General features: G+C 64.0%; 4 protein-coding genes across 18 annotated transcripts in view; 2 read left to right on the forward strand and 2 right to left on the reverse strand.

Annotated features, from left to right (window-relative positions):
- Nucleotides 1–7366, reverse strand: CHMP1A (charged multivesicular body protein 1A). Its single transcript, XM_051842059.2, has 7 exons — nucleotides 7233–7366; nucleotides 4882–4901; nucleotides 3974–4051; nucleotides 2922–3068; nucleotides 2357–2485; nucleotides 1758–1945; nucleotides 1–1390 (listed from the first exon to the last, which is right to left on the reverse strand). Exons 1-7 carry the CDS (start codon nucleotides 7237–7239, stop codon nucleotides 1369–1371), a joined length of 591 nt encoding a protein of 196 aa, XP_051698019.1. The 5' UTR covers nucleotides 7240–7366; the 3' UTR covers nucleotides 1–1368.
- On the forward strand, nucleotides 7238–23027 carry CDK10 (cyclin dependent kinase 10). 14 transcript variants are annotated; one of them, XM_051842053.2, is made up of 14 exons: nucleotides 7319–7445; nucleotides 7627–7800; nucleotides 18127–18199; nucleotides 18954–19025; nucleotides 19315–19417; nucleotides 19900–19981; nucleotides 20253–20320; nucleotides 20743–20795; nucleotides 20930–20999; nucleotides 21397–21456; nucleotides 21726–21849; nucleotides 21914–22053; nucleotides 22181–22233; nucleotides 22502–23027. In XM_051842053.2, the coding sequence occupies exons 1-14, from the start codon at nucleotides 7434–7436 to the stop codon at nucleotides 22597–22599; spliced, it is 1182 nt and encodes a 393-aa protein (XP_051698013.1). In that variant the 5' UTR covers nucleotides 7319–7433; the 3' UTR covers nucleotides 22600–23027. The 14 variants fall into 14 exon arrangements, with proteins under 14 accessions (XP_051698012.1, XP_051698013.1, XP_069918969.1 ...); XM_051842050.2 differs by having other exon boundaries at nucleotides 7400–7558; XM_051842051.2 differs by having other exon boundaries at nucleotides 7400–7558; nucleotides 21914–22035.
- SPATA33 (spermatogenesis associated 33) lies at nucleotides 7805–13210 on the forward strand (the record flags this gene model as incomplete). Its single annotated transcript, XM_070063316.1, has 2 exons — nucleotides 7805–7976; nucleotides 12984–13210. Coding segments are annotated over 2 exons (384 nt in total), but the record flags the coding sequence as incomplete, so codon positions are not given.
- SPATA2L (spermatogenesis associated 2 like) overlaps nucleotides 23018–24914 on the reverse strand; it is a 5403-nt gene continuing 3506 nt past the window's right edge. For both annotated transcript variants that reach the window (XM_051842049.2, XM_070062867.1), the window contains one exon: nucleotides 23018–24810. In XM_051842049.2, the coding sequence (XP_051698009.1) occupies nucleotides 23830–24810 (981 nt within the window). In that variant the 3' untranslated portion in view covers nucleotides 23018–23829. The remainder of the gene's footprint in view (nucleotides 24811–24914) is intronic.

The raw sequence follows: 24914 nt of genomic DNA on the forward strand, positions 1-24914 counted from the left end.
TTTTCAGGGGTCCATCCGTTTACTCCAGCAGTGTTGAACAAATGGGAAGTCGTGCCCTTCTCCCTGCCGGAGCTGGCCTGGGCCCTGGCTCCTCTGCACTGCACTCTGTACCCAGGGGGCCGAGGAAGCTCCCTGAGAACAGGAGACATCAGCACCCCCTTCACACTCAGCAGAGGGTTAACTTGGGGGAGCCCATGGCCTGACCCTGCCTGGATCCCCAACTCCAGGCCCCACGCATGCTGCCCTCGCCCTCAACGTGAGCTCCCTACTGCAAACCCCAGGGCCCCCAAGTCCAGATCCGGGAGGACTGGACACAGTGGCCAGGTAAGGGTCTGACTACAGCGCAGCGAAAGTCAGCCTCCGTCTGTAGCAGCGCGGAAAGCACTGGTCACAGCGAGGGGGCTCGGACCCAACACCCCATGCGCAGTCTGCTTTCTACTTGGCAAAAAAAAAAAAAAGTCACGAAGTAAACTTTAGGAAACAGAAGAGACAGCAGCCTCTGCCCGAAGCCCTCAAGTCATCCCAGCAAGTGCCAGTGAGCGGCCCAGGCTTCTCGCGCAGGACACGGCAGCGCGTCATCCTCAGAGCTGCCACTGCTGGCCAAGCCGACGCCCCCTTCACCAGCCACTCTGGTCAGAGGGCAGGAAGGGCGGCACCCACGTTATCTGTAGTGATCCGAGCGGGTGACCACAGGTGGCATCACCCCGAGGCGTGAAGAGCCCCAGGGAAAGGTGTGGCACTACTGCTGTTTGGACAGAGAGGCCGGGGCTCCAGGCACCTGCAGAGGCAGCCTCAGCGCAAGGGCCTGGAGGTGGATGGCGGGCCTGCCACTGTGGCCTGGACACCCTGGAGGACCAGGAGAGCCAAGGGCAGGAGGCCGGGTGAGGCCCAGCTGCAGTGGTGGCCCAGGCCCCATCCCTGGAATGATGGACGAGGGGCCACCCTCTGCCAGGCCCCAGAATGCCCCGGCTCACACACAGGCCACTGGCACCACCTCAGGGCCATGTCTGTGCACAAGACAGGGGCTCTGTCCGCCTCAGGGGCAGGAGAGGCCTCTGGGAGCTGCCTGGCGGCAGGCAGCAGGTCTGCTGTCCCACGCACTCGGAGAGCCCCACGGTGCGAGGCTGAAGTTCCCGGAGGCAGAGGGGAGCCCTACCAGTGTCCCTGTGGCTGGCCCAGAGTCACACAGTCACCCCACATGACTGTGCAAACAGCACTGGCGAAGACGCACCGCCCGGCCGCAGAGAACAGGAGGGTTCCAAGGCCGTGGAGGCCTGGCAGGTGACAGCAGCTGAGAGGCGGGGCTGTCGCTCAGCAGAAAGGCAAGACGCAGTGGGGAGCAGCGGGCGGTGCACCAGGAGGGCCTGGCTAATTCCTCAAGGCGGCCAACCTGGAAATCCAAAGACCGGATGAGACAGGCAGGGGCAGGACCATCCTCAAACGCTTCATGTCGCTGTGTAAGCTGCCCGCTGGGGAGCCACAGCCCCGAGCCCACCCGAGCCCACCCTGTGGTCACATTCCTCCAGCCTCGGCTCATCCAGGCTGCCCTGGGAAACGGGGACCCCTGTGCTCCCAGCTCTGCTAGGGAGCAGTGTGGGGGCCCCACGGCTGATACGGGCTCAGGAACCTTCCATGCAGGCCTGACCCTGGGCCAGGGTACAAGCGGCACCGAGTACACATGGAGGTGCGGCTGTGTGGCCTGCAGCCCCAGGGCTCAGGCGCTGCGGGTGAGCACGTTGCAGGGGCACGGGTCCCACCTCCGCGACAGCTGGTCCTCCTGGCTGCGCGTGGAGCTCTCCCCCACGGCAGCGGCGCCCTCGGGCAGCTGGCTGAGCTGGTCCAGGACTTCCAGCCCGTTCTCCTCGGCAATCTGCACAATGAGGCTGTCAACCTGCTCCTGAGGCGTGGTCAGCGTGGTGGCCGAGCTCATGGAGTCCTCCATCACCTGGGCGGGGGAGGCACGCGCTAGGCACAGCTGGAGCCCCCACCCCGGAGCCCCCTGCACGGCTGCAGGGCAGCTCCTCCGCGTTCTCACGGACTCCCGCCCCCACCAGCCTTCTCACCCGTCCGCTCTGAAGGCACTGTCTCTGGAACCCTTCCTACCACCAGCTCCTCCCAGCTCCTCCCTCGTACCCACATCCACCTGCTCTGTGCGGCCCCTCTCTACGCCTCGGTGTGCTTGTCCACCGCCTGGACCTCCCCAGAGGACCATGGTACCCTGGAGGTGGCCCCCGCTGTCCCGGCCACACCCCTGCCAAGGTCCTGGCTGGAATTCCGCACACAGGAAGCGCGTGAGTTGCCTGGAAGAGCGCCTGTCGCCCGGGAGCCACCTTTCCTGACCACCGAGGCCACGTACCGACGTGTGCACATCCAGGTTCTGCACCTGCTGCTCGAACCTGTCCATCACGGCAGAGACCTTCTGCAGGTCCATGGTGCTCAGGGCCTTATCCAGGGCTTTGGTCACCTGTGCCATGTTCTTGGTCACCTGGGACAGAAGCGGGTTGACAGAGAGAACTGATTAAAGGATCTGCCAGGAACAGGTCCTCTGAACTCAGATGGGAGCCAGGGCCTCCTGGCCACGCCCAGCAGAACTCCAACCCTGAGTGAGGCACCACTCAGTCCTCCGGAAACGCTGTCGCACAAGGCGGTGTAGTGTGCAGTCACTTCGGGACAGGCGCCTGCTCACCGCCCTGTCTGTCTGCCGAAGTCGGGGTCTGAATCCACTGCCCCTGCCCAAGTCAGGACAGGCCTGGCCCCGCAGCTCCTGCGTCTCATGTGACACCGCAAAAATGGAAGCCCAATGACGTTCCCTCACACGCACGGGCGCTGCCCCGCGGCCCAGCCTTGCCTGTGCCCACAGCTGCACTCTGGACACTGGCCTGGACCAGCTGGTGGAGTGGTCCTGGGACCCTCACACTCACCCCCTTCATGGTCACAGCCGTCTGCACCTTGGAGGCCACAGCGTCCACCCGGGACGCCATGCGGAGCCAGTTCACGCCTTCGTTCTTTTTGCGGATGGCGTTCTCAGCATACACACGGGCGCACTCCACATTTTTCTGCTGCAGGGCCTACAATTCAGGGGGCAACACTAGCTGGGAGAACCCGGTGGTTGGTCTGTACAAACCCCGCCTGCCCTGCCACGTGGCCGGTGCTGACCCCCAGGGGCATCGTCTGCGGTCGTGGGTCAGCCCTGCACAGCTCTCTCCAGTCATCAGAAACGCCCAGGACTCAGCACCACGTGTGCCGAGGGACAGCGCAACGGCAGCAGGCTGCTCTATGGAGGTGGGGGCTGTTCCCATGATGCTGTGGGCCCCACTGCAGCACCCCCAGGCCTCACACTTGCATCTCACAGAGCCAAGGACAGGACAGGTGACACTCAGAGGCCACAGGAGGCAAAGCTGCAGGTGGAAAAGGCACAAAGCCACACCTAGGCTTCCAAGACCCCTGTCCGTCCCAGGCAGCCTGAGTTTGGTTGAAATCCAAATCCAGTGCTACCTCAGCAAGGAGGCAAAGCTGTCAGAGCGCCCCCCTTCCTGCCTTGCACATTTCTGGGCAGGGGACCCCTCCCAGGAGAAGCCCCCTAGGGAGCCTCCAGCCCTGCCCCTTCCTGTGGGGACACACCATACCTCTGCCCAGACCCTGACGCCCACGGCACCAGCTCCACACAAGAGGGAGCCAAGCCCCGTGAGACTGTGGCAGGGGCAACTAGATGCCTGCTTCCTGCACAATGGAGGGCAATGGCCAAGTCAGAAATTCAGAAATGGATAAAGGAATGGACACAGAAGAGGAATAAGCACCACGTACTCATCTCCTGACACCCTCGGCGGGCGGGCGTAGGCAGGCAGCACCGGCAGGGTCTGGTGGGAGCCCCCCACCCCCACCCCGCCGTGACCGTTCCTGCTGTCTCTACGTGGAGGCTCCGACGTGGAGAGCGAGAGCGGCCAAGACGGCACGCACGCCGGCGCGGCCTCACCTTCTTCACCCTGGCCTGCTCAGCCTTGGCGTCCTTCTCCGCCTTCTTGGCCAGCTTCTCCAGCTGCTTTGCTGTGAACTGTGCAGAAGCCACAGTGGCCGGGTCAGGCAGAGCCCAGCTGCCAGGCCCCACCGCCCTCCAGCCCACGCTGCCCACGCTGGTTCCTGGCCACCGCCAGCTGCACCCAACCCAGAGAAGGCTGGACGCTGCTGCCGTGCCCCTCACGGCCGCCCTGGCCTGCACGGCTGCACTAGGGAGGAAACTGCCAGTCTCTGAGGGGCCCCTAGAATGCCCCGGCCTGAACACTGCCAGAGAGGGGGCTCGGAGGGCAGCCGCCTGCCAGCGACCCAGGCCACAGAGAAGGTGTTTCAGGCCACCTGAGCGACAGCACAGAGGTCAACCCCCACCGAATACGTGCAGACGCTGGCTTCTTGCTGGGAATCCCAGTAGGGAATCAGAACCCCGGACCCTGGCCACCGTCACGCCTGCGTCTGTTCCCCTGACTGCTCCTGTGGGCGTGTCCCCACCACAGCCTCGAGTCAGCGATGTGAGGACACTCCAGGGCCGCAGTGAGGCATCTCAGAGCCGGAGGAAACCAGCACAGGCCAAGCCTGCACCAGGACCTGTGAAGTCAGCCGCGGGAGGCGGCAGAGGCCAGCCTGGGGAGAGGCACACTCGGCTGTCCGAAAGCTCTCCTCCAACTATGACTTAAAGGTTTTAGGCCACAGTCTGAAATGCTGAGTGGGACGTCAAGGCATGCACACAACACCCAGTGGCGTTGCTTAGAGCAGCGTCTCCTGGCTGAGCCCGAGGGGCCTTGCCCACTCGGCCCCGCGGGCAGCCAGCTGCGCCACTGCCCGGCTGGCAGCCCGAGCTTGTGCTTCTGCGCCGGGCGGTCACTCACACACCTTCAGCTGGAACAGCGTATCTGCAGAGAGAGCAAAGCGTGAGGACGGGGCTGAGCAGCGGCAAGAACACAGGCGTGGACCACACCGCTGAGGCCTCTGGTCCCCGCTAGCCACAGGGAGCCGGCACGTGCAGCCCTCCGGTACCGGTGCTCGTTAGGAGCGTGACGGCGGCGCCGGCTGACCACGAGAGTCAGCGTGAAAGGCTGGCGTGGGGCACAGCAGGGTGAGTCTTGCCAACTACACTTTCCAACCCAGCTCCTGGCTAACGTGCGGGGAAATGGCAGACGTCCCAGGCAGCTGGGCCCCTGCACCTGCGTGGGAGACCAGATGGAGCGCCAGACTCCCGGCTTTGGCCTGGCCCAGACCTGGCTGTTGCAGCACACCCGCGGATGGAAGACATCTCTCTCTCTCTCTCCTGTCTTAGTCACTCTGCCTTCCAAATAAACAAATAACTGTCTTTAAAAAACAGGTCAGTGTGAGGACAGAGGTGAGTTCCAGCGGCGCTGACAGTGAGCGCGGCTTCGTCTTCCCCGTGTAAAGGGTCCCACTTGACGCTGTTCACACACCAAGGAGAACGGAGAAAGTGTAAGGGGACGGCCTTCCACGGCCACCACTTCTGAGCCGGGGGTCTGGCCCAGGGCACGTCCTGCCCACACTCGGCAGCTGCACCCACTGACATCGGGGCTGGTGCTGTGGCGGGGCGGGGAAGCCCACCGACACGCGAACCTGCTTCTCCCTCGCCAGGCGGAGCTGCACCGGCTGCAGAGAGAGGAAGCCCAGTTCCGAACGGCTTCACCACATGACAGCCTAAAGACCTGGGCAGCCAGGTTCTGAGATGTCCCACGTTAACCACAAACACGGAGGGGAGAGAGCTGGGGAAACCAGCAGTTCACAGCTGGCGGGGGCCGGCGCTGTGGCCTAGTGGGTTAAGCTGCTGCCTGCAGTGCTGGCATCCCATATGGGCACTGGTTCAAGTCCCGGCTGTTCCACTTCCAATCCAGCTCCCTGCTATGGCCTGGGAAAGCAGAAGAAGATGGTCCTTGGGCCCCTGCACCCACGTGGGAGACCTGGAAGAAGCTCCTGGCTCCTATCAGCACAGCTCCAGCCATTGCGGCCAACTAGAGAGTGAACCAGCGGATGGAAGACCTCTCTCTCCTCTGCCTCTCCTCTCTCTGTGTGTAACTCTGACTTTCTTTTTTGACAGGCAGAGTGGACAGTGAGAGAGACAGAGAGAAAGGTCTTCCTTTTGCCATTGGTTCACCCTCCAATGGCCGCTGCGGCCGGTGCACCGCGCTGATCTGAAGGCAGGAGCCAGGTGCTTCTCCTGGTCTCCCATGGGGTGCAGGGCCCAAGCACTTGGGCCATCCTCCACTGCCCTCCCGGGCCACAGCAGAGAGCTGGCCTGGAAGAGGGGCAACTGGGACAGAATCCGGCGCCCCGACCGGGACTAGAACCGGTGTGCCGGCGCCGCTAGGCGGAGGATTAGCCTAGTGAGCCGCGGCGCCGGCCAATAACTGACTTTCAAATAAATAAATCAATCTTTAAAATATATGTATTCTAAAACAAAAACAAAAAACAAAACAAAACAGCTGCCTGGGAAGCCAACAGGTTGCTTATGTAAACACTCAGCTAAATCCCATCGGCTCCTCCCCGGCCTGGGGACCCTCCTCTCCCACGCTGCACCCCGCCGGCCAGGGAAGGTTCAGCGCGGGCCTCCTGCTTCGCTCCCCCAGCTTTGCGAGAATATTCTCAGCTCTCGGCCTGCGGACGTCGTCCAGCTGCTACCGAGCCCTGCCGCTGGAGCGCCCCGGACCTGTGCCGGCTCCGCCAGCCCGACGCCCGTACCGGAGGAAGCTGAGGCGCCAAGCCAACCTGGGCACAGGTGGCCCTGCCCGTCACCCTCCCTCCCAGGCCCCGCCTTCCCTCCCGGGAAGCTCGGCCCGACGAGGCTGTCAGGCGGAAACCCAGCCCGGGAGCACAGAGGGGCGCCGCAGAGAGCCCCGCGGGCGCTGCCCACCCTGCTCGCCCCGCGGCGTTCACCGCCGCCCATCACACCGGCTTCCCTCGGCGCAGGGCGGCCGGGACGCGGGGCAGGGGCCCGGCGCCTTCGGTCCGCGCCTCCGGGCGGCCTTCCGGGCCAGGGGCGCAGCCGCCCCCTTCTGGGGTCCCCTCTGAGCTGACACTCGAGGGCCACGGCCAAGCGGACAGCGCTGGTCACGCCTAGTACCCGGGCTGCGGCGACAGGGCGAGGGGGTCCGGAGTGGGAGCCCGAGGCCCCCGGGCCGGGGGGGGGCTCTCGATCCCGGCCGCGGCGCCCTCCCCGCGTCCCCGGAGGTCCGGCTGCCCCTCACCGTCCATGGTCAGTCCGGCGGCGGCGGCCCTCGGAGCGGCGCAGGGGACGCGATCGCAGCGGCCAGCTCCGCCCAGCGGGGACTTCCGGGGTCGCCGCCCGCTTCCGGTCGCGCGGCCAGCTCTCGCGAGAGGCGGGCGTCCGCGCGGCGGCACCGGCGGGAGCGGTTGCCGGGCGACCCGCGGCGTCGCGGCCCGCGGACATGTCGCCCTTTGTGAGTCACTCGGCGCCTGGCCGCCGGGGAGGCGCAGGGACAGTGGCCTGCGCCGGCGGGGGCGGCGGGCTCCCCTATGGGCCTTTCCAAAAGCAAACCCAAGCACAGGAAAGGTAAAGGCCGCGGGGCGCGGGTCCCGCGCGGGCGCGGGCGCGGGGCTGAGCGTGTGCGTGCATTTCAGGTGAGGAGCCGAAGCGGGGGTTCAGCTGCGCCGTCCCCAAGGGCGAGGACAGGCAGGCGGAGAGGCCCTCGCAGGGGGCCAAGCCGCCGGACAGGGCCGCCGCGAGGCCCGCGGACAGCCTGCACCTGGGGCCGGCGTCCAGGAAGCCGCAGCGGCCGTCCGCCTCGTCCGAAGGTAGGGCAGGCACGGGCGCGGGGCGCGCGAGGTCTCTGGCCGGCGAGGACACGGCGTAGCTGGGGGCGCAGCGGGCGGCGGCCCCGGAGTGAGGCCGCTCCGGACGGTTCATCGCGAGGGCGACCGTGCCCGCCCAGGACCCGCCCCGGGCCGGGACCGGCCGCTCCTGTCGTCCGGTGAGCTGCCGGGGCAGGGGCGCGGTGGTCAGGCCGGCAGGACGCGCGGGGGGACACGGCCGGCGGGGCGGCGAGTCGAGGCCGGGCAGGGGCCAGAGGCCCTGGGCTCTGCAGAGAGGCCGGCCCAGAACGCCCGCCGGAGCAGCCGCGTCCCTGACGGGGGAGGGTCTCAGGAAGGCCCACCGCCCCACCGGGCACTGCCTGACGCCGGGCCAGGCCGGTGGGGGCACTGCCTGACGCCGTGGCCCCGGAAGCGTCTGTCACTCACCCAGAGGAGCGGTGGGTCCGGGAGCCAGAGTGAGGAGGGTGAAGATGAGGGGCCCAACCCCAAGGCAGATCCGAGCTGCAGGCCCCCTGTCTGTGCCTCTGCCTGTGGCCTGGCTGGCTCCCTGGTTGCCCAGCACTGAAGCCACATGGCGGCGCTGTGGCTAGCGTCGGTGTCTCCCAGGGCCAGACTTGGCAGTGAGGTAGCCTTTGGGTCTCCCCAGCCTGGCTGGCCCGTGCGCTGCAGCAGCCAGTGGCCATGGCCAGCCCGGTGAGTGTACACCTCAGACGACCAGGCCAGCCGAGCCTTCGGGGGGCAGCTGATGTGTGCACCCCTTGGGAAGCCACAAGTGACCAGTGTCCCGTCCAGCCACACCCACCCTGCCGTCCTGATCTGTAAGACCGTGAGGAGGTGAAGTTGTCTGACGCTGCCCAGGCCGGTTATGCCGTTGTGCCGTCAGAACCAGGCAGGGTGGGGGCAGACACTAGGTTTGGCTGCTGGGTGATGGGATGGACAAGTACTAGCCTGTTCTCACTGTTGCGCGTATCCTTAGTTTTCAACCAAGATTTTATTTCTTTATTTTCCATTTATTTGAAAAGCAGCAGTCAGGGCTGGGCCAGCTGAGTCGGGACCTCCACCCAGGTCTCCCCTGCGGGGGGGGGGGGGGCAAGGTGGGGCAGGGGAAGTGGATGTGAGCGGGTGGAGGCTCTGTGCTGTGCAGCCCAGCCGTGTGGTGGTCAGTGTGTGCTGTGTGTGAGGGGTCCCCGGCGAGGGAGGGGGTGGAGGGTGCATGGACTCTGTGCTGTGCAGCCCAGCCGTGGCGGTGGTCAGTGTGTGCTGTGTGTGAGGTGTCCCCAGCGAGGGAGGCGAGGGAGGGTGCATGCGACCTTGTGTTACTTTTGCAGCTTTCTGTGAACTTATAATTCTTTAAAAATTCAGAAAGTATCAAAAGTTAGTTCCATTGCAAGAGTGGGACCGAGAGGGCCTTGCGTATTCAGGGTGTCACCGAGGTGGGCAGTTAGGGCCGTGTGATAAGGATGCGGGAGGAGGTGGTGCTGTGAGCTCGCGGCCCATGCTGAGGCAGACTGGGTAAGGGGCTGCCACAGCCTGGAGGGGCTTTGTGCCGGCGCACGGGGGGGGGGGGGGGGGGCTCTGGCACCTCTTGCGTCTCAGGACGAGAACAAGGGTCGGAGCTGCTGGGTCGCGTTGAGAAGCACGCCGCCGAGCGGCGCCACCTTTGGGCCACTCGTGGCCTGGGTGGGAGTGGGCTCACCAGCGGGTGCCCACTGCATCCGCAGCTTCCCACTGTCACAGGGTGAGTCCAGAGAACAGAAGGAATCGACCTTAACGAGGTTTTGTCCAGGAGCCAGCAGTGTGGTGCAGGGTTGGCTGCCTCTTGCAGTCCCACGTCCCCTGCTGGAGCGCTGGCCGCTGCTGCTCCTGGGAATCACTGAGCAGTGGCCCCGGCCATGCACGTGGGGACCCGCGTGACTTCCTGGCTGCCCTGGCTCTTAGGCCATGCGGGGAGTGAGCCGGCAGATGCAAGATGAAGATCGCCCTCTCTACCTCCCTCCCCCCTCCTGATACTCTTTCAAATAAGTCTTTAAAAACTTTGAATTTTTTTTTCTGTTTCTCCCTTTCTCTCTCTGCCTTTCAAATAAAAAAAAAAATCTTTTAAGAATCTAATGAAAAATTTAAATTTGTTTCATTTGAAAGCCAAAGAGAGAGACAAAGACAGGGATCTCCCACCCACTGGTTCAATTCCCAGATGTCCACAAGAGTCAGAGCTGGAAGCTCCCTCCGGGTCTCCCCCATGGATGGTAGGAACCCGGCTACCTGAGCCATCACCTGTCTCCCAGGGTCTGCATTATCAGGAGTTTGGAATTGGGAGTGGAACTGGACTTGGCCCACACATTCCGATTTGGGATGCAAGTGTCCCGAACAGTGTCTTCAGCACTGTACTAAATGCCTTGAAGACACAAACAGATGTTCTCGTACTTTTAAATAACCACTGAAGCCGGCGCTGTGGCCCTGTGGGTGCTAGTTTGAGTCATGGCCCCTCCACCTCGGATCCAGCTCCCTGCTAATGCACCTGGGAAAGCAGTGGAAGACAGCCCACGTCCTTGGGCCCCTGCACCCACGTGGGAGACCTGGAAGAAGCTCCTGGCTCCTGGCTTCAGGTCGGTGCAGCTCCAGCTGTTGTCACCATTTGTGGAGTGAACCAGGGGATAGAAGGCTTCTCTCTCTCTCTCTCTCTCCCTCCCTCCCTCCCTCTCCCTCCCTCTCCCTCTCCCTCTCTCCCCCTCTTCTCTGTGTAACTCTGCCTTTCAAATAAATAAATACATCTTTTAAGATGGTGACAACAGCTGGAGCTGTGCCGATTGGAAGTCAGGAGCTCCCATGTAGTGCAGGGGCCCAAGGACTTGGGCCATCTTGTACTGCTTTCCCAAGCCAAAAACTATTTTTAAAGGCAGACAGAGAGATCTTCCATCCACTGGGTCACTCCCCAGATGTCAGAAGAGCCAGGGGTGAGCCAGGTTAAAGCCAGGCATCCAGAACCCCGCCCAGGTTTCCCACATGGTGGCAGGGACCCAAGGAGGGTGTGCACTAGCGAATGCTAGATTGGAAACAGAGCCAGAACCCAAACCCAGCGTTCATGGATGCTGGTGATAGAAGCAGTGTCTTAAATACTGCCACAACACCCCCCCCCCAATACTTAAATAATGATTTGATTTCTTTTTTTATTTTTAAAATTATTTTATTTATTTGAGAGGCAGAGTTACAGCCACAGCGAGATCTTCCATCTGCCGGTTCATTCCCCAGATGGCTGCAACAGCCAGGGCTGGGCCAGGCCAGAGCCAGGAGCCGGGAGCTCCGTCCAGGTCTCTTGTGTGGGTGCTACAGACGGTGCTGCCCCACAATGCCACCACCATGCCAGTCCTGTGGTGTGAGTTCTTAGTGGGGAACATCTTGATAAACCTCAGGCAAAGAGAGACATCACAAAAACACAGAGCTATGTAAAGATGGAAGGCACTTCCCCAAGCACTGTCAAAACAAACGTGCAACAAATAGCAAGCTCGAAAAATATTTACAACATAGATGAGAGCCAAAAATACCACATTGGGAATAGGTCAGCTGCCCTGACACACTCAGGTCCTTGAGGGCAGGACTCCCAAGACACCCCCCCCCCCCCCGGGTGAACTGCCCTGCTCTTTTTTTTTGACAGAGAGAGACAGAGAGAAAGGTCTTCCTTCCGTTGGTTCACCCCTCAAATGGCCGTTATGGCTGGCACTGTGCTGATCCGAAGCCAGGAGCCAGGTGCTTCTCCTGGTCTCCCATGCGGGTACAGGTGCCCAAGCACCTGGGCCATCCTCCACTGCCTTCCCGGGCCACAGCAGAGAGCTGGCCTGGAAGAGGAGCAACTGGGACTAGAACCTGGCGCCCCAACCGGGTCTAGAACTCTGGGGTGCTGGCGCCACAGGCGGAGGATTAGCCTAGTGAGCCACGCGCCAGCCCCTGCACAAGTTAATCCCCACCCTACCCGGTTCCAGTCCGGGCTGCTCTACTTCGATCCAGCTCCCTGCTGATGCGTCTGGGAAAGCAGCAGAGAATGGCCCAAGTGCTTGGGCCCCTGCACCCACGTGGGAGGCCTGGGTGGAGCTCCTGGCTCCTGGCTTTGGTCTGGCCCAGCCCTGGCTGTTGCAGCCATTTGAAGAGTGAACCAGTGGATGGAAGCTCTTTCTCTGTCTTGTTTTTTCTTCCTTTTTTTTTTTTTTTTTTTTTTAAGATTTATTTACTTTATTTGAAAAAGAGAGAGAGACTGATCTTCCACTGGTTTACTTCCCAAATGGCCACAAAGGTCAGGGCTGGGCCAAATCAAAGCCAGAAACCAGGAGCTTCTTCTGGGTCTTCCACGTGGGTGCAGGGGCCCAAGGACTTGGACCAACCTCCACTGCTTTCCCAGGCTATAGCAGAGAGCTGGATCGGAAGTAGAGCAGCCGGGACTTGAACCTGTGCCCATATGGGATGCCGGCGCTGCAGGCTGGGGCTTTACCCACTATACCACGGCGCCAGCCCCTGTGTGTGTTGTTACTGTCATTACTCTAGGGCTCAGAATGCTGGCTGGCACAGGATGAACGCCGAGTACACGGCCTCCTCGTCTCCGCCAGTTCCTCCTGCCACGTAACTGGGTCCATGAGGTGTGGGTGAGCAAAAGCAAGCTGACAGCCGAGTTCCAGTCTGATGGGGCTTCTGTGACAAGGGTGGTTCTGGAGAGCTCTGTGTGGGTGTACACGGACACCTCTCTGCTCTGACAGGATGTGCCCTGCGGGAGGCCTGAGGCTGAAGCCTTGTATTCTGTAGCATCTCACGCTGTCCTTGTAACCTGAGCAAGTTTCAGGAATTATGGGCAACGCTGGAAATGTCCGTCTGTTGCATAGTGGGGTTTCAGCACCGTTAGCATCCTGTGGGCTGCGTCCAGGTGTCCTGACCCCCCCGAGCCTGCCAGCAGGCGGTCGCAGGGTCCCTTCCTCGGGACACAGTGTGGTGCTGACGGCCGCACGGCTGACGTATCTGCTTACAGGTCAGCACGCGCCTTAGTAGTTTGGGTTGCTTTTGGGCAAACCGTTTCTCTTCCTGGTAGCCACACATCTAACTCCTTCTCTCTGGCCTGAGACAGGCATTGTGTGCACGTGAGAGCAGCGCCCCACACCTGCCCAATGCCGGCGTCTTCTTCCCTGTAGACAAGGCCGACCCAAGGCAGCCGCTGGGCCAGAAGAGCAGCACCATTCCAAAGATCACCATCACACGGGCCTCCAACGAGACGCTCGTCAGCTACAGCTCTACCGAGAGCGACGAGCAGAGGACCATCCGGGAACAGGCTGAGTGTGGCCCCTACCAGCGGCACAGGAACCCCAGTACCATCGCGGCCTACAATCTACACTCCCAAGAATAAATGAGCACCCCGGTAGCTGTCCTTGGTCAGTATGATGCGAGTCTCAGCGCTGGTGGCCGCGGGCTGCCCCGGCCTCCTCCCACTGCTCCATGACCGCCTGGGTCTTCCCTTCCCCAGAGCTGCTGGCAGCCTGGTGGAGGGTGACCGTGACTGAGGGCCAGAGAGTGAACGTGTGACAATCAAGGACTCAGGCAGCGTTCCGTGGTGCGGGCGCTGGCTGTGCAGTGCTGAGCCGACGGCGGGCGCCTCCTGCCGTGACAGCGCTCTCCACCGTCTCCCCAAGGTGGGCGAAAGGTCCGATTTTGAGGACTGACCCTGCAAACGGAAAGTCCAGTGAGGAGTGTGCTGGGGGTCGGGGCCGGCTTTGCTGGTGGCCTTGTCCTTCTGGCCAGTGGAGGGCCCCTCAGGAAGAGCCCAGGGCTGCTGGAGACAGTCTCAGCCCAGTCCACCCTCAGCCGTGGCCCTCATGTCTGCCCTCACACATTCAGGGCAGAAACGGAATGTTGGGTTTGTTAGCTGGAGACTGGCTGGTGGCAGGCTCCAGGAGTCCTGGCCTCGGCGGGCTAACGGAAGGGACAGAGCCTGTCCACCAGGGTGATGGACACAACCTTGTCAGTGCTGGGGTAGGGAGTCTGCAGCCTGTCTCATGTGTTTCTTTTCTTTCTTTTTTTTTAGTAATTTCAAAACGATTATTTTCACTGTATTTGAAAGGCAGGGAGACAGAGATGCAGGTTCATCCCCTAATGCCTACAACAGCCAAAGCTGGATCAGGCCAACGCCAACAGCCTGAAACTCCATCCAGGTCTCCCACGTGGGTGGTGGGAACTCAGTACCTGAGCCGTCACCTGGTAGCAGAGAGCTGAGGCAGAGTCCTGTGGGCTGGGCCAGGCATCCGGTGTGGGACGTCAGCTGCACAGCTAACCTACCACGCACATGCGTGCAGTCCTGCTTAAATGCACATATGTAACCTAGATGGGTTTAAGAAATGAATTTTCAAAGTACGGTATGAAGATAGAACACTGTTTAAAGCTAGGGTGGGGAACCTTATTTCTGTTAAGGGCTGTTAGGATATTTGACATCTTTGTGGGCCATACAAAATTATCAACTTAAAAATTAGCCTGCTCGGGGCTGGCGCTGTGGCACAGCGGGTAAAGCCTCTGCGGTGCCCACATCCCATATGGGTGCCAGTTCGAGTCCTGGCTGCTCCGGGAAAGCAGTGGAAGACAGCCTGGGTCGTTGGACCCCTGCACCCGCGTGGGAGACCCGGAGGAAGCTCCTGGCTTCGGATCGGCGCAGCTCCGGCGATAGCAGCCATCTGGGGAGTGAACCAGGATGGAGGACCTCCCCCCCACCCCCACCCCCGCCTCTGACTATAACTCTGCCTTTCAAATAAATAAATAAAATCTTAAAAAGCCTTAACAGAAATTGACCAGCTGTAGATTTATTGCATTTTGAATGTTGCAGTGCGCAGGCCACCCCTTCCGCACCCCTGGTCTGAAGGCTGTTTTGCATCAGTGTTTTGAACCGCCCCGGGAAGGAAGCGGCAGCGCTGCCTTGCTGACCCGAGGACTGGCGCCCCGGCGGTCCCCTCCTCACCGGCCTCCCGGCGGCGCTCCGAGGCTGGCCCCTGCCCCTCGGGCACGGCGGATCCGTCTGTCCGGGAGCGAGCGCGCCCCTCCCCGGGCACCCTCCGAGGACCCTCCCGCCTGGACCGCGGAGGCCGGAGGCGGATCCCGGGAATCCGGAGCGCGGGAGGACGCGCGGGCGTTCCCATGGTAACGCCCGGAAGCGGGCCGCGCGCCTGCGCGCAGCGGAAGTGGCGGGCCGGCGTCCGGCATGGCGGAGCCGGAGGCGGAGGCCGAGCAGATCCGTCTGAAGTGTATCCGTAAGGACGGCTTCTTCACGGTGCCTCCGGAACACAGGGTGCGGGCAGGGCCGGAGGCGCACGCGGGTGTCGGTCGCGCTGCGCGCCGCAGTTTCCCGCGGGCGGCGCGGGCGCTCTCCGGGACGGGTGCCGGCTCAGGGTGCCGCGCGCCTGGCGAGGGCTGGGGCGGCTCCCGGGGAGGGGCGGGCGCCCGCGGCTGAGCCGAGGCGGGAGCGGCTGGCGGGGGGCGGGTTCACCCCGGGGGGCTCCCACGGCCCCGCGTGCGGCCGTCCCGTGAGAGCCGGCAGCCCCACCCCGGGACGCCGCCAGGTGCCCAGGCGGCCGCGACGAGCGCGCGGCGGTGCCGGGGAAGGGGAGCTTCCCCTTGGTGGACGCAGGTGCGGAGGCGTGGCCGGGCCAGGCAGTGCGGGCGGACCCCAGGGGTGGACCCCAGGGGTGGAGGAGTGCAGAGCAGGGCGCGCTGTGCGTGCAGCGCCGGGCGTTGCTGCCTGTGAGTTCCCAGGGAGCGGTGCTTTATTTTTTAATTTTTAAGTTTTATTTATTTGAGAGGTAGAGTTACAGACAGTGAGAGGGAGAGACAGAGAGAGGTCTTCCCTCCGCTGGTTCACTCCCCAAATGGCCACAACAGCCGGAGCTGTGCCGATCCAAAGCCAGGAGCCAGGAGCTTCTTCCTGGTCTCCCACGCAGGTGCAGGGGCCCAAGGACTTGGGCCATCCTCCTCCACTGCCCTCCTGGGCCACAGCAGAGAGCTGGATCGGAAGTGGAGCAGCTGGGACTAGAGCCGGCGCCCACGTGGGAAGCTGGCGCCGCAGGCCGAGGATTAACCTGCTGTGTCGCAGCGCCGGCCCCAGTGCTCAGTGATTGTCTTCCTGGCCACGATCCATCCAGCTAGTACTAAGCCTTTATCTTTTGACCAAATTAAACTTATGTTGTGATTCCGTTTCCCACCAAGTTTCTCAAATCCCTGCTGAGCCCACGCAGCTGTGGCCCCTGTACGGGCACAGCACGGTGCAGGCTCTGCTGGGGGAGAGACGGCAGTGGCTCAGGTGAGACAGGGCCCTGTGTCTCCCCCAGCGTTCCAGCGCAGCTCTCCGGCAGGTGGAGCAGGCGTCCCAGCCTGCAGGGCTGTGGGAGGCACGCGTGCCCGGCTGGCAGGGGCCGTGAGGGCCGCGGTGCCGGGTGGGTGTTCTCGTGGCTGCTGCTGCTGTTGGACGACAGGCACCTGTGTGGATGCGGGTGGGCTCCAGGGAGCACGTAGACCCAGCTATGCCTCACTCGACAGTGGCCCAGGGCCAGCGTAGACCCAGCTTATGCCTCACTCGACAGTGGCCCAGGGCCAGTGTAGACCCAGCTATGCCTCACTCGACAGTGGCCCAGGGCCAGTGTAGACCCAGCTATGCCTCACTCGACAGTGGCCCAGGGCCAGTGTAGACCCAGCTATGCCTCACTCGACAGTGGCCCAGGGCCAGTGTAGACCCAGCTATGCCTCACTCGACAGTGGCCCAGGGCCAGCGTAGACCCAGCTATGCCTCACTCGACAGTGGCCCAGGGCCAGCGTAGACCCAGCTATGCCTCACTCGACAGTGGCCCAGGGCCAGCGTAGACCCAGCTATGCCTCACTCGACAGTGGCCCAGGGCCAGCGTAGACCCAGCTATGCCTCACTCGACAGTGGCCCAGGGCCAGCGTAGACCCAGCTATGCCTCACTCGACAGTGGCCCAGGGCCAGTGTAGACCCAGCTATGCCTCACTCGACAGTGGCCCAGGGCCAGTGTAGACCCAGCTATGCCTCACTCGACAGTGGCCCAGGGCCAGTGTAGACCCAGCTATGCCTCACTCGACAGTGGCCCAGGGCCAGCGTAGACCCAGCTATGCCTCACTCGACAGTGGCCCAGGGCCAGCGTAGACCCAGCTATGCCTCACTCGACAGTGGCCCAGGGCCAGCGTAGACCCAGCTATGCCTCACTCGACAGTGGCCCAGGGCCAGCGTAGACCCAGCTATGCCTCACTCGACAGTGGCCCAGGGCCAGCGTAGACCCAGCTATGCCTCACTCGACAGTGGCCCAGGGCCAGCGTAGACCCAGCTATGCCTCACTCGACAGTGGCCCAGGGCCAGTGTAGACCCAGCTATGCCTCACTCGACAGTGGCCCAGGGCCAGCGTAGACCCAGCTTATGCCTCACTCGACAGTGGCCCAGGGCCAGTGTAGACCCAGCTATGCCTCACTCGACAGTGGCCCAGGGCCAGCGTAGACCCAGCTATGCCTCACTCGACAGTGGCCCAGGGCCAGCGTAGACCCAGCTATGCCTCACTCGACAGTGGCCCAGGGCCAGCGTAGACCCAGCTATGCCTCACTCGACAGTGGCCCAGGGCCAGCGTAGACCCAGCTATGCCTCACTCGACAGTGGCCCAGGGCCAGCGTAGACCCAGCTATGCCTCACTCGACAGTGGCCCAGGGCCAGCGTAGACCCAGCTATGCCTCACTCGACAGTGGCCCAGGGCCAGCGTAGACCCAGCTATGCCTCACTCGACAGTGGCCCAGGGCCAGCGTAGACCCAGCTTATGCCTCACTCGACAGTGGCCCAGGGCCAGTGTAGACCCAGCTATGCCTCACTCGACAGTGGCCCAGGGCCAGTGTAGACCCAGCTATGCCTCACTCGACAGTGGCCCAGGGCCAGTGTAGACCCAGCTATGCCTCACTCGACAGTGGCCCAGGGCCAGTGTAGACCCAGCTATGCCTCACTCGACAGTGGCCCAGGGCCAGTGTAGACCCAGCTATGCCTCACTCGACAGTGGCCCAGGGCCAGCGTAGACCCAGCTTATGCCTCACTCGACAGTGGCCCAGGGCCAGTGTAGACCCAGCTATGCCTCACTCGACAGTGGCCCAGGGCCAGCCTCCCCCTTCCCGTGACAGCCAGGTCTACGGTTGCTTTTCTGTTGGGTGAGCGAGACGTGAGCAGGATCCTTGGTAAAACGAGGTACCAGATACCCCTTCTCAGCCGTGCGTCAGCTCCCAAGTCCCCGCACTGGCAGCGCCTCTCTCTTTCAGCTGGGACGATGCCGGAGTGTGAAGGAGTTCGAGAAGCTGAACCGCATTGGGGAAGGAACCTATGGCATCGTGTGTGAGTGCCCAGCGTGGGAGGCCTGGCCACAGCCCTGACACGCGTGGGCCGGGACATTGCCACGGCAGCCGCTGTGTTGGGGCTGGAAGGGCTGATCCCAAAAACTTGTTCAGGAACCTTACTGTTTTTTTGTAAGGCAGAGAGGGAAGGTGATAGAGGTGTTTCGTCCACTGGTTCATGTGGGCCTCAGGTGCCCTCAACAGCCAGGATTGGGCCAGGCTGAGGCCAAGAACCTGGAACTTAATCCAGGTCCCCCCTGGGGGTGGTGGGGACCCAAGACCTGGAGCCATCACTGCTGCCTCCCAGGGTATGCATTACCAGGAAACTGGATCGGAAGTGGAGCCAGAACTCGAACCCCCACCCTCCGGTAGAGGTTGCAGGCACCCCGGGCGGAGCGGCACTTCACCGCTGCACCTGCTCGCTCTGTAAAAATGGACAACTTCCGGGGAGTGGAGCTCCGAGCAGCTGGGACGTCCGCGAGTCAGCTTCCCAGAGCCACTGCGCTGGAGAACCTTGTCAACACAGCCACAAGCGAACACAGGCCGTGGTCTGTGCCCGAGAGGGAGGGCACACGGCGTCTCGCACGACGGAGTTGCACGAGGCCAGAGTGCCCCAAGAAATCAAACTGGACGCCTGCGGCCAGCTCCACAGAGGAAGCCCCGAGGAGCGCGTGTCTCGGCTGCGGGCGTTGCTCGCGTGGAGAGAGAACCGAGCGTCAGGAGCGCGGATCGACCCGGACCTGTTTCCCTTGCAGATCGGGCCCGAGACACCCAGACGGACGAGATTGTCGCCCTCAAGAAGGTGCGGATGGACAAGGAGAAAGATGGTGAGCCAGGAGACGGCCCAGGCCGCGCGGCTGGGACGGGGGGGGCGGGGGGGGCGCCGCCCCCGAGCTTCCGGGGGCTGCACTCGCTCTGCCGGCGCCTGCTTCCCCCGGCACCTTGGCGTCCTCAGCCCGGATCCCTGCCGTGTCCTGTCCGGGCTCCCTTCACCTGCCTGGCAGGTGCCCGTCCCCCACTGCAGCTCACACGCACGCGCTCCTGCTTGCTGGGCTCCCGGCATCTCCCTGCCGCGGGGGCCCAGCAGGCCTCGTGTCCGTGACGCCCTCCTTGCAGGCATCCCCATCAGCAGCCTGCGGGAGATCACGCTGCTGCTCCGCGCCCGCCATCCCAACATCGTGGAGCTGAAGGAGGTGGTGGTGGGGAACCACCTGGAGAGGTGTGGCCCCTGCTGCCCTGCCCCTGCCCCTGCGGCCCCTCCCCGTGCAGCCCTGCCCCTCCCCATGCAGCCCCCTGCCCCTGCGGCCCCTCCCCGTGCAGCCCCCTGCTCTGCCCGTGTGCCCCCTGCCCCTGCCCATGCGCCCCCTGCCCGTGCGCCCCCTGCCCCTGCCCGTGTGACCCTCCCCGTGCGCCCCCTGCCCCTCCCCGTGCAGCCCCGTGCCCCTGCGGCCCCTCCCCGTGCAGCCCCCTGCTCTGCCCGTGTGACCCTCCCCGTGCAGCCCCCTGCTCTGCCCGTGTGACCCTCCCCGTGCAGCCCCCTGCCCCTGCGGCCCCTCCCCGTGTGGCCCCGTGCCCCTGCCCGTGTGGCCCCTGCCCCTGCGCCCCCTCCCCGTGCGCCCCCTGCCCCTCCCCCTGCCTGGGCTGCCCGTCTGCTGGCGCAGAAAAGGGCAGCTGTGTTATCGCCCGTGCTTTTCCTTCCAGCATCTTTCTGGTGATGGGATATTGCGAGCAGGACCTGGCCAGCCTCCTGGAGAATATGCCCACGCCCTTCTCTGAGGCCCAGGTGTGTGGGCGTGGGTCGGTCTTCCTCCCCTTGTCTGCGTTTCTGTGCTAGACACGGCCCCGGGGTGTGTGCGACACTGCTGCCTCACAGCACCCCGGCAAACTTTGCTGAGGGGAATTACTGCCCAGGGTGCCCGCAGGACAGCTGGGGCTCCAGGCCCCTCCTCGTGTGGCCAGTCCTGGGCCAGCCCCAGCAGCCACCTGGCTCCTGAGGCTGCTGGTGGCCAGGCCAGGCTTCCCCAGCTGATGCCTGCCCTCTGCCCTCTGCACAGGTCAAGTGCATCGTGCTACAGGTGCTCCGGGGCCTCCAGTACCTGCACAGGAACTTCATCATTCACAGGTGTGCGGGAGCCGCCTGGACGGCCGAGGGGGGTCTCTGTGATGGGCCAGGCCAAGGACATGTTAGGGTGGTACGGGTTCCTGACACAGGGCGCGGTAACCCTGGCCTCCAGTAGCCGCATGTTCTGAGTACCCTCCTGGAGAGTGCACCTGGTCAGCAGCCTCACCGTGGGGAAGCCACCCTGGCGTGCTGTGGTCACACAAGGGAGTGGCCGAGGCCGAGCGGCACGTGGGCTGTGGCGTCTGCTGCCCGGGCAGCTGCAGTGCCGGCGCTCGAGAAGGGCGGGGCTCAGCGGCAGGTGTTCTGACCACTGCCCAGCTTCCGTGGTTGGAAGGCTGGAAGCCGAGGAAATGCGGGGAAGGCGTTTGTGAGTCGGCGGTGCCCTGGGCACACTGTGGAGCTCACTTCTCTTTCTGTCCCAGGGACCTGAAGGTCTCCAACTTGCTCATGACTGATAAGGGCTGTGTGAAGACAGGTGGGTACCAGCTGCTGGCCTCACGGACGTGGACGCGTCTCTGGGCGTTGTTGGCCGTGTGACCCTGGGCCTCTGAGTCCAGCCGTTACCCCACTGGCTGACACACTCCTCCCTCCTCTCTGCCTCTGTCACAGCGGATTTTGGCCTTGCCCGAGCCTACGGTGTTCCGGTAAAGCCGATGACCCCCAAGGTGGTCACACTCTGGTGAGTCCCTCAGAAGTGTGGCCCCTGGTGACCAGCTGCGCCTCGGGGAGAGCTGTGTGGGGGCCCTGTGAGTTGATGGCGTCAGGGCTATGCAGGCTTACAGGGCTGTCTCAGAAGGCGTGACAGCTGGACCTGACCTTGTCCACACGAGCTGTGCCCTGCCGGGAGACGGGCAGGAGCCCTCTCAGGAGGGGCTGTGCCGTGGCATCGTCAGGTGGCCTCCAGCCTCGTGTCATTTAACCCTCGTCCCCAGTGGAGTGGTCGTGCGCAGGACAGCCCCTGTGTATTCAACACTTAGAGCAGGGCTGCCCAGGCTGAGCAGACCCGGGACAGGCCCTCAGGGAGGCTGGGCCGGAGGACGGCCCCTGTGCAGAGGGAGATGGGTGTGTGTCTTCAGGTACCGTGCCCCTGAACTGCTGCTGGGGACCACCACCCAGACCACGAGCATTGACATGTGGTAAGTGGTGACGCTGCTGGGGCCGCGGGGAAGGGCTGGGGCAGGAGTAGGTCCCCTGGCCCCCCGGCTCAGCCCTGAGGCAGAGGCAGGAGTGTGGGGGGTGGGAGGTGGGGTCCTTGAGAGGTTGACCCTGGGAAATGTGAGCGCAGGCCTTGCACTGAGCTGCAGAGGCGGTCCTGCCCTCGGCCTGGCCTGGGGCACTTGCACGTGCCTGCAGCCCGACGTGGTCACGCTGGCGTGGCTAAGCTGAGGCCTGCTCTGGCCTGCAGGGCCGTGGGGTGCATCCTGGCTGAGCTGCTGGCCCACAAGCCCCTTCTCCCTGGCACTTCCGAGATCCACCAGATCGACCTGATCGTGCAGCTGCTGGGGACACCCAATGAGAACATCTGGCCGGTGGGTACCCTGGCCCCTCCCCCAGGCCGGTGCCCTCTGTGGCTCTAGCTTCTGCCCCCCACAGGGCTTCTCCAAGCTGCCGCTGGTTGGCCAGTACAGCCTGAGGAAGCAGCCGTACAACAACCTGAAGCACAAGTTCCCGTGGCTCTCGGAGGCTGGACTTCGCCTGCTGAACTTCCTGTTCATGTACGACCCCAGGAAAAGGTGCTGAGGCAGCGCGGGCTGCTCTGGGGCCTGGCTGCGAGGGGAGGGGTCCCTAGGACGGAGGCCACCGAGCCCCTGCGGGGTGAGAGCGGGGGCTCACGCAGGCTGACGGCCCGCCTTCCTGCAGGGCGACAGCCGGGGACTGTCTGGAGAGCTCCTACTTCAAGGAGAAGCCCCTGCGTGAGTCCCCAGCCCACAGCCTCTGCTGTGCCAGGCTCCCTGGAGCCCTCTGGCTCTTGGTGGTTGGGCTCCTGGTACAGGCCCACCGCGGTGGGCTGTGTGCCCTGGGTGAGGACCCCTCGAGGGGAGGGGGTGAGGGAAGAGGTGGAGGCAGGGGTGGGCCTGGGGCAGCCCAGACACAGAGCTGGGCTCAGGCTGGCGGCTCGTGCCCCAGCCCCGCTGCCCTGGCACCCCTGTCCACCAGCACTGACGCGCCTCTCTCCCCCAGCCTGCGAGCCTGAGCTCATGCCCACCTTCCCCCACCACCGGAACAAGCGGGCGGCCCCGGCCACGGCCGAGGGCCAGAGCAAGCGCTGCAAGCCCTGACCACGAGCCCAGCCCACGCCCACGCCCACGCCCCCTCAGCCTGCTGGCCCGGCTGTCCTCTGGCTGGGACCGTTCCTGTCTGTCCTGTGTGACGCTGCCCCCACAGGCAGGCAGGGTATGCAGGCAGGCTGATGCTGGTGGTGGCAGTGCCCCCTGGTGCCTGCACACTGATGCTGGTGGTGGCAGTGCCCCCTGGTGCCTGCACAGGGCCTTGGCTGTTCTCCCTATGGAGAAGCAGCTGGGCCACCCGGGGGCCTGGGACCAGCAGGCCTGGGACCAGAGAGGCTGCACTGACCCAGGTGTGTCTGCCCGGACTCCAGGTGGAAGGAGGGAACAGGTGTGGGTGGGGCAGCTTCTGCTCATGCAGAGAGAGGAGCAGTGTGCTGTCTGAGGATGAAGAGATAAAAGCTTTGACAAGTGTGGTTTCACCTCCTTTAATGTTCTGTGGACCTGCACCGTCTTCCCGAGCACTAGGGAGCAGGACTGGGGCAGGGGTGTAGGAGCAGGGGGTTGGGGGCTGTCACAGCACACGGGGATCCGTCCCTGGGACAGCCAGGGAGGAACACCCCCATCTTGTGGGTTCCGGGGTCCTGTCTGGAGGCCCTGGCTGCCTCTCAGAGGCTAAGCCTCCTTCCCTCACGGGGTGTCTGCCCCACCTCAGCAGCGCCTGCATGGACCCCTGCTAGCACAGCTGCCTTCGCTCAGCACCCCTCGACCTCGTGGCACTGGCAGTCTGCCCTGGCTCTGCCCATTTTCTGCATCTCTTGGGCACCTCCCGTGACACCCAGTGGGTCCAGCGTCCATAGCTGGGTCATAACTGACTCAGGTGGGTTTTGGGGGCCTCCCAGTGCCTTGAAGCCCCTGTGTGGTGTCTCCAGAGGCCAGAAGGGAGGCAGCTGACAGCTCTGGGGAGGATGGGGGTCCTTGAGGGGATTGTCTGGGTGCTGGGACACAGGCAGGGCCCCCTTGCCGCACCCTGGAGCCCAGATCTGGGTGCTGAGGATGGGGACCTGTGGGAAGGTCCCTGTGGGGCCAGTTCCAGGCCTGCTGCTGGCCAGGGCTGAGGCCTGGTCCCTCTGAGGAGTTTCCCATGGAAGGCATGACCCCGCCTCTCCAGAGCCCTCCTGCTGCGCCCGGAGTTCCCTGAGGACGGGAGGGGTGTGCAGCCCAGACCCCCACTGCAGGAAGCACCACAGGAACTGAGAGCCCTTGACGGGGGCCTGACTGGGCCTAGGGCCGGGCTCCAGGGCCGTCATAGAGCAAGGTGTCCACCTGTGCCCGCTGCAGCCACAGGCGCCTCTGGGTGTCACCAAGCAGCACACGCAGGGAGTGGCTTGGGCGACAGGCGGGCAAGGCTGCACAATGGGCAGCATGCAGCTGGCGGCAGGTGTCACAGCAGAGCGTGGGCAGGGCACCAGGGCTCAGGCAGCTGTGTGTCTGGTAGCCTGGAAGCTCGGGGGCAGCCCCATAGGCAGATGCCGCTGTCCCCTCTGCCTCCCTGTGCCTGGGGCTGGCCCTCCCAGGGCTCCCAGGGGCTTCAGCAACACCCAGGTCCCCAGGCCGACTTAGCTCGTGGCGCAGCGAGAGAAAGGAGAAGGCGGAGGGCTCTGGCTCCAGCTCTTCTTCCAGGGCCCCGTAGGGTGGGCTGCCCGCCTGAGTCAGCGCCTCAGCTGGGGGCTCCCAGGTCTGTCCCCCAGTGCCCCATAGTTTGGCACTTTGCTCCCAGAGTGGTGGCCTGTAGGCCAGCTCCCCTGGGGGTGAGTCTGGGCCTGGTGAAGGTCCCCCATAAAGACTGGCCTCCTCCGAGCCTTCGTCCTCCTGCAGGTCCCGGTACAGGTCCAGCGGGGGTCTGTAGGCGGCAGGGGTGCCCCGCGGGGGCAGTGGTGGTGGCTCTGCATCCTGGGCCAGTCGCTGCTGCAGCCAGGCCACGCAGGAGGCCACATCCCCACTGGCCCTCCGTGCCCTCAGCAGCTCCTCCGCTGGCAGCACGCTGGTGCCCAGTTGGGCCAGCACCTCGCTCAGGATCTCACACTCGAGGCGGAGGGCAAAGCAGCCCAGGGCCACCTGCACCAGCTGCCGGGCTGGGGGTGGGGCTGTCACCATGAGGCGGTGGTCGTCCCTGCGCACGTAGCCCATCTTCTGGAAGCTCTTGGTCAGCAGCTCCTCTGAGAGCACGCCCTTCAGCACGTGCACATAGCCGCCCGAGAAGGTCTGCAAGGGAGGGACCTGGTGAGCCCCGCTGCCTCCTGGAGGCCAGGCCTGAAGCCTGGGTCCACCCCGGGGCTGACCATGAAGACCAGAGCAAAACAGAGACC

Source organism: Oryctolagus cuniculus, chromosome 18, assembly GCF_964237555.1.
Source record: "Oryctolagus cuniculus chromosome 18, mOryCun1.1, whole genome shotgun sequence".
In the NCBI taxonomy this organism is placed as follows: domain Eukaryota; kingdom Metazoa; phylum Chordata; class Mammalia; order Lagomorpha; family Leporidae; genus Oryctolagus; species Oryctolagus cuniculus.

What these genes read in the sequence shown, in the direction of transcription:
- CDK10 (XM_051842052.2), top strand. Translation starts at nt 7,238, where the DNA reads ATGGTCAGTCCGGCGGCGGCGGCCCTCGGAGCGGCGCAGGGGACGCGA. An exon ending in CGCCCTTCTCTGAGGCCCAG is followed by an intron (nt 19,982 to 20,252) that starts GTGTGTGGGCGT and finishes CCCTCTGCACAG; the next exon opens with GTCAAGTGCATCGTGCTACA. An exon ending in CCCAAGGTGGTCACACTCTG is followed by an intron (nt 21,000 to 21,396) that starts GTGAGTCCCTCA and finishes GTGTGTCTTCAG; the next exon opens with GTACCGTGCCCCTGAACTGC.
- CHMP1A (XM_051842059.2), bottom strand. An exon ending in AGCAGGCCAGGGTGAAGAAG is followed by an intron (nt 3,069 to 3,973) that starts GTGAGGCCGCGC and finishes CCTGAATTGTAG; the next exon opens with GCCCTGCAGCAGAAAAATGT. An exon ending in CGGCTGTGACCATGAAGGGG is followed by an intron (nt 2,486 to 2,921) that starts GTGAGTGTGAGG and finishes CTTCTGTCCCAG; the next exon opens with GTGACCAAGAACATGGCACA.